At 39.7% G+C, this 10,000-nt stretch overlaps 2 protein-coding genes across 4 annotated transcripts in view; both read left to right on the forward strand.

The window, feature by feature from the left end:
• Positions 1 to 5,967, forward strand: part of srfb (serum response factor b) — a 21,490-nt gene extending 15,523 nt beyond the window's left edge. For 2 of the 3 annotated variants that reach the window (XM_089116696.1, XM_039648894.2), the window contains 5 exons: positions 705 to 830; positions 1,359 to 1,436; positions 1,530 to 1,712; positions 1,834 to 1,910; positions 2,649 to 5,967. In XM_089116696.1, coding sequence (XP_088972822.1) covers positions 705 to 830; positions 1,359 to 1,436; positions 1,530 to 1,712; positions 1,834 to 1,910; positions 2,649 to 2,726 — 542 coding nt within the window. In that variant the 3' untranslated portion in view covers positions 2,727 to 5,967. Of the gene's footprint in view, positions 1 to 704; positions 831 to 1,358; positions 1,437 to 1,529; positions 1,713 to 1,833; positions 1,936 to 2,648 lie in introns of all 3 variants that reach the window. The other variant, XM_089116698.1, reaches the window with a different exon arrangement.
• A 1,683-nt stretch (positions 5,968 to 7,650) lies between these two features.
• tmem254 (transmembrane protein 254) overlaps positions 7,651 to 10,000 on the forward strand; it is a 3,301-nt gene continuing 951 nt past the window's right edge. Inside the window, exons 1-4 of the mRNA XM_039648902.2 lie at positions 7,651 to 7,842; positions 8,708 to 8,811; positions 9,726 to 9,785; positions 9,959 to 10,000. The exon at positions 9,959 to 10,000 is cut by the window's right edge and continues 951 nt beyond it. Coding sequence (XP_039504836.2) covers positions 7,756 to 7,842; positions 8,708 to 8,811; positions 9,726 to 9,785; positions 9,959 to 10,000 — 293 coding nt within the window. The 5' untranslated portion in view covers positions 7,651 to 7,755. The remainder of the gene's footprint in view (positions 7,843 to 8,707; positions 8,812 to 9,725; positions 9,786 to 9,958) is intronic.

A 10,000-nucleotide genomic window follows, 5' to 3' on the forward strand; every position in this document is an offset into this window, starting at 1 on the left:
TGTGTGTGTGTGTGTGTGCGTGCGTGCAGTACTGTGGTGTGTGTGTGTGTGTGTGCGTGCGTGCAGTACTGTGGTGTGTGTGTGTGTGTGTGTGCGTGCGTGCAGTACTGTGGTGTGTGTGTGTGTGTGTGCGTGCGTGCAGTACTGTGGTGTGTGTGTGTGTGTGTGCGTGCGTGCAGTACTGTGGTGTGTGTGTGTGTGTGTGCGTGCGTGCAGTACTGTGGTGTGTGTGTGTGTGTGTGTGCGTGCGTGCAGTACTGTGGTGTGTGTGTGTGTGTGTGCGTGCGTGCAGTACTGTGGTGTGTCTGAGGGCTGATAAAACATTTGAGTCTCTTCTGATAAATACAGTATTATTGTGGAATATTATTATTATAATGTAAATCATCTGTTTTCTATGTGAATATCCAGTAAAGTGTAATTTATTCCTGAATTTATCATCATTACTCCAGTCTTCAGTGTCACATGATCCTTCACAAATCACTCTAATATGAGGATCTGATGCTCAACACACAGTTATGATTATTATCAGTGTTCATATTTTTGTGTAAACTGATACATTTTATTCTTCATTATTCTTTGGTGAATAGAATGTTGAAAAGAACAGATTTATTTGAAACTGAATTTTTTTTAACCTTATAAATATCCTTTTCTCCCGCTCATGTGTGTGTGTGTGTGTGTGTGTGTGTGTGTGTGTGTGTGTGTAGGCTCTCCGTTTGCTCCCGGGACTCAGCTCCAGCACTCGCCCGGCTCACACACACTCACGCCGGCTCCTCAGGGATCTCAGGGATCGCAGACTGTGTTCCGGCTGCCCGCCGCCGTCTCGCTCACCGGTGTGTGTGTGTGTGTGTGTGTGTGTCCATCTGATGCTCTTTCAGAATCAATATACATTCAGCAACGTTCAAAAAGTTTAAAGACTCCGATAGGACTGTCGGCTCCTCCCACTAGTGGGCGGAGTCATGTTTCAGATTACCACATTTGCTGCACTATTATAATATTATTATCAAATCTGTTTTTGACATCAGTTGTAAGATCTCCGGATTAATCTGTCACATGACTAATGTTAATTGTATTATAAAAAATGGAAAAAAAAAAAGAATTAAATTTAAATAGATTTTTTACGACAGAAGCAGAACCTGTTTCCATGTAAATATGTATTTACTTTTATTAAAAATTAATGAATAAATGTTAATATATTTATTATATTAATAAAATAGTTTTTATATTTTTCTTACAGATACACAGAACCTGTTTCTATGTTTTATTATTATATTATATATTTATTTTAATATTAAAGTTTATTAACTAGTAATGAATGAAAAATCTGAATATATTGTTGTTTATTATAATGAATGTGTCAGGCGGGGCGATGCCGCAGCAGATCCAGGTCCAGTCGAGCAGCGCTGACAGCAGTCCGGAGATCAACACAGTGTCCACAGGTGAACATTCATCATGTGTGTGTGTGTGTGTGATGGCGCCATCTGCTGCTCAGTGTGTATGAGTGACTCTCTCTCTCTCTCTCTCTCTCTCAGCCACAGTCAGTCTCCCGGCAACCATTGTCACGACGTCGGTGCCCACATCCATGGCGGGTCACATGATGTATCCCAGCTCACACACGGTGATGTACACGTCGGGTCCCACGCTGGCGGACGGAGGTCTGGTGCTCAACGCCTTCTCACAGGGGCCGGTGTCGCACGCCCAGACGCAGGACACAGGTGTGTGTGTGTGTGTGCTTGTGTGTGTGTAATGGGTAGGGTTAGGGGTCGGGTTAGTGTAAGGAAAGAATATACAGTTTGTACCGTATAAAAACCTGTGTGTGTGTGTGTGTGTGTTCAGGTGGTGTCCCGCAGGTGTTCCTCACGGCTCCTCCTGGAACGGTTCAGATTCCCGTCTCGGCGGTGCAGCTTCATCCAGTACGGCAAGATCAACACTTCACAAGTGAAAAACTCAATATTCTCTCGTTACCCAGCATGCATCTCACTGCACTAATGCACCGTGGCCTGCAGGCGGCGCTGTGACGATGCATGAGCACTTTAGTCCTGCGCACACACTGGCGCTGCGTCTCACTTCACACACTTGCACTACGCCCTAACAGTGTGTGCTCTCTTTGAGAAGAAAAGTGTGTACTTTAGAGTGTGTAGCAGAAGTACACGAGCTGTGGGACACACACACACACACACACTGACCTGTCAATCATCTTTCACAGTTATAATCCTCCACATTTGATTTAATTTCCTGTCCCTCTGACTCTCCTCATATTAATGTCCAAACGAGTCTTAATTAAAGTCCACATGAGCTATAACATGGAGAACATTACATACATGTTTTTGCTGTGGATTGTGGGTAATATTATCTGTTATAGCGAGCTCAGATCCACACAGAGTATCCCGAGACTTCTGGCACACACACTTCAACACACTGTGCTTTAGGACACACTCGTTCTAATCTCACACACTGTTGAGGACGGAGTGTGTGTTCACGGACTGGAACTAACTGACTGAAATGGGTCCAGTCAAGCGTGTGTGTGTGTGTGTGTGTGTGTGTGTGTGTGTGTGTGTGTGTGTGTGTGTGTGCAGATGACGGATTGTGATGGTCCTGGAGTGTGATGTAGATGATCTGACCCAAGTGTGTGTGTGTGTGTGTCTCCTCAGATGGTGATTGGTCAGTCCAGCGGCACCAGTAGCGTCTCAGAGCTTCAGCTCGTCAATCTGGACACCAAGAGCAACTGAAGACACTGTTTATTAATGCCTTTCTGAGATTGAGCTTTATACAGTATGTCACTGGTGTGTGTGTGTGTGTGTGTGTGTGTGTGATTCTTCAGGACGATCAGTCCCTCCGCAGCACAATGAATGAGATGAAGTCAGATTGTGTGTGTGTGTGTGTGTGTGTGTGTGTGGGTGGGTAGAATTAGGGGTCGAGTTTGTGTGTGTGTGTGTGTGTGTGTGTGTAAGTGTGATGATGTTGTCGCTTCTTTGTAAAATCTCTCTCAGGGTCCCGATGTTTTGACGTCTGGTTTATTTGAGATAAAGCGAGTCGGTCCGCAGATCAACTCCAGTTAGTTTCCTCCGACACACACACCAGTGAAGGAGTTGAGCTGCATACACACCTCTAGTGTAAATCACACACCGAATCTCTCCATCTCTGTTGATCACATGACTGCTCATATGATGAGAAAGATCACAAAGAGTCTTCAGTTCATCTCATGAAACATCATTATATGGCTGAGCACAAGATCATCTCATGTCTTCATATGTCAACACACACACACACACACACACACACACACATTCATAACAGTAGAATAACTTGCTGAAGCAAATGGCTACATTTTCATTGATCATAGTTTAATTTATATTCTAATCAATAAATTTAAAAAGTCTGTGTGTGTGTGTGTGAAAGCGAGAGAGTGTGTTTAGTCACCTTCATTTATTTAGTGCTTTTAACAATATTGTTTTAAAGCAGCTTTACAGTGATAATAGGAAAGTTTAATCAAATGGCTTGTTTCCACTGAGTGGTACGGTACAGTTCGGTTCGGTACGCAATTATTTGCGTTTCCACTGTCAAAAGTTGTGAATGGTACCAAAAAGTCGAACCGTACCACTTTTGGGGTACCCTTCCGTTGGGGTACCTAGCGCTGAGATACGGTACTAAAAGGCGGAGCTAGACTCACTGCAGAACGCTGATTGGTGGACAGAGTATCGTCCCTCGCGCGTGCTACAACGGCATAGAAGCATACAGTTGAAATATAATTCAACTGTTATTATGTCACGAAATGTAGTTTTAAGAGTTTTTCAGGCGAGAAAGTAGCTTTTTAAAGCTCAAATCTGTGGTTTATTTATAGATTTTTGATAATTTGACTGAGATCCATTCCAAGCGATCGTGTCCCCCGCCTGGAACAGCCTTTCCTCAGCGAGTCGTTCTGATGTTTGGCGCTGACTCGGATGTCTCTGTAGTGGTTAAACATGAGATATAGTTCGTCTTGTATAAACCTAACAGGGGATCTTTGGTCTCGTGAATCTTTAACTCGTTCCCTGGCCAATAGTTTTGGCAGAAGGCTACGTGAAGTTTCATATCTTTGAGCTCTGAATTTGTATATTTGACTGACTGAATTGTTTCTTGAGGTTATTAAAGCTTTACTGTATATATTTTTGTACCTTTTACTTATACTTTTATAATGGCTATTATTGATAAAACTGAAATTCAACAAAAAGAGATAGTTTTGTCATTTTTTTATTTTATTACAAAATCATCTGTTGTTTATTGCAACATTTGTACCAATGCGATATGCAATACATTGCATTACACATTACCTGGAATATGTTTAATATTTTTAAATTTAAACGAGGCAGGGTTGTTTTTTATTTAGTTTTGTTATAAATATAACGTTACATAGGCCTATATGCAGTGAATATCATCAATAGGCTATGCGTTGCCTGAACCACATTTGTGTGCTTTAGAATGTTTAAAATGTATTGAAATGAAATCGAAAAGAAGCAGAGTGGTGTTTTATAACATATTTCGTTTTATTGTTGCCTAAAATGAACATACAGAGATAACCAGAGCGAGCAGAGCCGTGTTCAAGAACGCGCTGGTCCATTAGCAGAATTACTGGACTCGCGTCCTCGGGATCATCTCCTGAGTCGGACTTTGCGTTGGCTTCTTGGAAACGCCTAATGCCAGCGCTTGTTTCTAGTGACAAACATGCCGAGAAGCAAGAACAAGATCTGCTGTCTGTCATCCATTGTTGTTTATATGTCGCTTTCTTCGCGCGAAAATGACGTCGATCGCTTCTTTCCAGCATACCACGCCTATCAAGTAAGGGTACTGTTGGCGGTGGAAACGCAAGCCTGATCACGGTGTACCCGTACCGTACCGTACCGTACCCCTCAGTGGAAACGAGCCACAATAGAACAGATTGTTTTGGCTTTAAAGCAGCTCTACTGTTTGTGTGAATTCGTATGTGTGTTGCATGTGATTTCACTGTTGCGATCAGCGCAGCTCTTCACGTCTGAAAAACACTGGCTTGTGTGTGTGTGTGTGTGTGTGTGTGTGTGAGGGATGCTGGGTAAAACTCATTTGGCCTTTGTGAAAACAAGACGAGACATTTGGAATTGTACATAGCCTGTTTTTTAATATTTGAGATTTTTTGCCTGTTTGTGGGATGGCATGCAGTTGTTTTTTATAGATATTTTGTATTGTAACCGTTTTGCTTATGAAATTAGATATTTGACTCACTATGTAAATTAATTTAATATAAATATATTATATTGATTTATACAGTGTTAACTCTTTTTCTCTCTTTTGTAACATGATTGTGCCAAATCGCCTCTAGAAATACAATTAAAAGAGAGAGAAAGAGGTTTGAGTTTTTTTTCTTTTTTTCTTCCTCCTTTCTTTCACTCATCCTGAAGCCTGAACTGTGTGACGTCACTGCCGGCCAATCAAACGCTCGGATTGCTGTTCTATAGAGTATATATTGTGAATCACTTTACATATACTCAACAAACGAGTTGATTTTTAATTCAAACTAGTTTCTGTTTCCTATCACGTGTCTCTTGAAATCGTCCTGCTGTTTACTTCAGATTCGTGAGTGCTCTTGAGTGTTTTAATCATCTCGTCTCGATTCAGATCTTCAGTTCACAAGATATCAGGAACGCCATTATTTTAGGACAGTAGAATGACGTATCCTTTTGTTCAAGTCTTTTTTCCCTATTTTTTTATTTATTATTATTTTACTCCTTTTCTTCTAATTTTACCTTGAATGACACGTGATGCTGACGTCACAGAGCTGATCACTGCGCGAGTGTGTTTGAAATGTTTTTGAAGTTAGTTTTAGAGTATTTGAGAGATTGTGTGAGAGTAACACTGATTATTTTGTTGTAAGGACTTGGATTATTGTGTGATTTAAGTTTTTTTCTGACACTGTAAATGTACAGACCGTTTTGTAATAAAAAATGAATCTTGTCACGCCTTTCCCTGTTCACTGTGAATTTATAATGTACTGTGGTAAAAAAAAAATTATATATATATATATATATATATATATAGGCCTATATATACACCACCCCACTCAAACTAGGACATGGAATGCTTATTTCATTCTAAATAGGCTATGTGGTGCTGTTTATAATTGTATAAACAGTGTTGGAGTATTACCTCTATTTTCGTGCAGATATCGTAGGCTACTGTTGTAATTTTTGGTACATTAACATTAGATTATGTCATGTTGGCTATTTTGATCTTCTAAATGTGTTTTTAAGAATATTTCCAGTGGCATTTTAATTTGTATTGCAGAACATAAACCGTTTCTCAATACCAAGTAGGCCTACGCAGACTTCGGACTTGCGTCCTTGGTAGTTCAGACTTGCCAAGTTCGACTCAGGAGAACGAACTCGCGAGGACGAGAGGACGCAAGTCCGGTTCTTCTGCAGATGGAACAGAGTGTACTCGATCGCGTCACTCAGCAGCACGCTGTACTCCGGTTATCTCTTTATTTAGCATATTTTAGGCAACAAGAAAACAACATTTCCTACAACTCTGCATCTTTTCGTCAACAATAAAACGAAATATGTTATAAAACACCACTCTGACTCTTTTCATTAACAAAAAAACTAAATATTAGCCTAATGGCCATGTGGTTCAGGCAACGCGATTCTCTTCACTGCATATATTTATAACAAAATGTACATGGTCTTTTTGTTTTCATTTTAAAAATATGAAACATTGATTTTTGTTGACATTTATCAAACAGAGACAGGGTTATGTCATTTTATTTTATTGTTCATAGTGAAGATAATATAAAAAAAATGTTGTTACAGTTAAATAGACATAAAGTTATGAAACCTCAAAAACTCTTCTTTTTTTTCTTTCTTTTTTTTTTTTTTTTTTTTTTCTTTTTTTTTTGCCATGGAACAAACTATAGTTATATGAGACCAAAGATAGACTTATACACAAGACGAATTATTATACGTCAAGGTTTATCCACTAGACTAGAGAGATCAGAGACGTAGTACGGTGTACATTTTAGGACATCCTCAGACCTCACATATGAAGACAAGGCATCATGCCTCAGACTAAAAGGCTTCAGTTATTGGACAAAACGGCATCACGCCTCAGACTGAAAAGCTTCAGGTCTCAGGAAAAACAATGTCAGGTCTCGTACAATTAGGCATCAGACAAAACAGCCTCAGAAGATGTCTCAAAATATTTGTCATTATAATTTGTAAAGCTTCCATGTAACTTTATTTTATGATTATATGAAGACTGGGGATAATATTTATATATGTGAATAACTTTGACATGCCTTATGGACTGAAATGCCTTGGCTTAATTGATTTCATTTTAAGTTTATTTGTTTTTATTTTGTTTATTGGATTTTTGTTCAATGTTCTGTTTATGTTATGCACATGAGTCTCCCAACGAGAGATTTTGTAAATTGTTTTTTGTTGTTGTTGTTGTTGTTGTTGTTGTTGTTGTTGTTGTTGTTGTTGTTGTTGTAAATAAGTGTGTTCAATAAAAAAAAGTGAACTTTGAATTGGAACAGTACTTGGGCAGCGACTGAGGACGTTTCACAAGTCCACAAGAACACAAGTACAGACAAGTAGTACGCATATTGAGAAACGGCTGAATGCGGGACTTTTATTCTGTGACGCTTCTGTTGCGTCATTTCCTGTGCTGTGACTGAGGCTGCTGAGAGCAAACACTAGTGCAGTTTCCAGTGGTTTAGTCAGTAGTTATTGACTGATCATCTTCTTCATCATGGCCAAAAGTGACAGCTCCTCATATTTCAGGAGATCCAGTGTGTTCTGGATCGTGATCGTGGCGGGTGCTTTGGGGTTTTACACGGTAAGTTGAAACTTTAATGAATTATTCATTCATTCAACATGTAAGTTAAGACTTTTATTCTGTATTACTTTTAAAGTTTTATACTATGCTTTACTTTATTTGTAATACAAACTTCATTTTTTTGAAAAAAAAAAAATATGTGTGTGTGTGTGTGTGTGTATACATAGTGCATTTAATAAATAATTTTGATTGTTAAATAATTTTAAATAAAATAAATAAATTTCGGAAAGCCGAAATGGTGAGTGTTATGACTGTTGACTGTTTTACTGAATGTAAAGCTGTTTTAGTTCTGAGTGTAATGAAATGTTTTTCATTCTAATGCTGAGAATCTGCGAACTCATGATGATGAGGAGTAATGAACACGATCTGGTCATTAGAGTGGACTTTATCTCAGTGGGTTACATGTTCTGACCAAAGTCTTGCGCTGTTATCATGACCCTTATTACACTCACTTCACTGTGTGTGTGTGTGTGTGTGTGTGTGTGTGTGTGTGTGTGAGAGAGAGAGAGAGAGAGAGAGAGAGAGAGAGAGAGTAAGAATGATCACAAGAGTGTGTGTGTGTGTGTGTGTGTGTGTGTGTGTGTGTTGCTGTACTTCTGAGGACCAAAAGAATAGTAAAACGTGAGATTCTGTACTTTGCTGGACCTCAGGAGGAAAATTGATTAATAAACCTTTTTTTGTGTGTGTGGAAAATGTAAAAATGCAGAAAGTTGTTTGTGATGGGTCGGGTTAGTGTGTGTGTGTGTGTGTGTGTGAGAGATGGGTAGGTTTAGGGGTCAGATTAGTGAGTGTCCCGTACAGCAGTCTCGGTCCTCACACACACACACACACACACACTCAGCAGTGGTTATGTTGTGTGTTGCAGTGGACGGTGTTCTGGCCTCAGGGCGTCCCGTACAGCAGTCTTGGTCCTCTCGGCGCTCTCGCCAAACACTTAGTGGACTCTCATTATCCGGTTCTGTATTACGGGTGAGTGAATCCAAACCCAGCGCACGTCACGCATCAATCATGATGTCACATTACAGAAAGATTGTGTAAATCTCTTTCAAAAATACGCAGTAGTTTCAATTTTGATATTTTTAGGTCAAGCCGTTCTTGTCTGTCAGTCATATAATGGAGGTCTATGGTCACCACCTCAAAGAGCATGCACAGAGAAGTCCAAATTAAACATGATTTAATGACTCGTAAATGTAATTACACATTGATGGTCTAAGACATGAAACGAGCGGTTTGAGAAAATGAACAGTATTTATTTCGTTTTTACCTCTTGTAACCACAGCCGGTCCGTGAGTGATCTCTCGCGCGTGTACGTCACTTAATGTTTTCGCAGATTTCGGAAGTGCTCTTTGAGGTGGTGACCATAGACCTGCATTATATATGACTGACAGACAAGAACGGTTTGACCTAAAAATATTAAAACTGAAAATCCTGCGGAAACAAAGACACCGACATCTTGGATGCCCTTGAGGTAAGATAAAACATATCAAAAATTAATTTCAAAGTGAACTATCCCTTTAAACTGGACTTTTCATTTTCAGGTCTATGATCAAAAATAATACAGTGTAAATATAATTTAGTATCAATAAAATCCCCTAAAAATACAAAAAATATTTGTTAAAAACATTATCAAACTATAGTATAATACATCAATTTAATTTAAATAAAAAATACATGTAGTGATATGGTTAAATGTCATATGGTTGATTACCGCCCCCTAGTGGCGAGTGTGGAGGAGAGAACCGTCTGACCTGGTTTTACTTCAGCATGACACACAACTCACGTGACGAGCACCAGAGGGTCAAATCACGTTCTCATGAAAAACACAATATCACAGAAAACTCTCAGAGTCTGATGATGTGTGTGTGTGTGTGTGTGTGTTTCAGATGGTATCTGACATGGATCATTCATACATTCGAGGCCCTGTTTGCGCTGAAGATTTGCAGGTGAGGTGTGTGTGTGTGTGTGTGTGTGACAGTTCACGTGTTCCGCCACAGGGGGGCAGTGCAGGTCATCTTCACACTGACTGTGATAAAACTTTACATGACAAGAATCTGTGTGCATAAATGAAGATTGACATCATGTGTGTGTGTGTGTGTGTGTGTGTGTGTGTGTGCAGTGATAAAGGCATCAACAGCTCGTCCGCTCGTCTGCTGTGGTT

This window comes from Pimephales promelas, chromosome 11, assembly GCF_988280905.1.
Source record: "Pimephales promelas chromosome 11, fPimPro1.hap1.1, whole genome shotgun sequence".
Taxonomy (NCBI): Eukaryota; Metazoa; Chordata; class Actinopteri; order Cypriniformes; family Leuciscidae; genus Pimephales; species Pimephales promelas.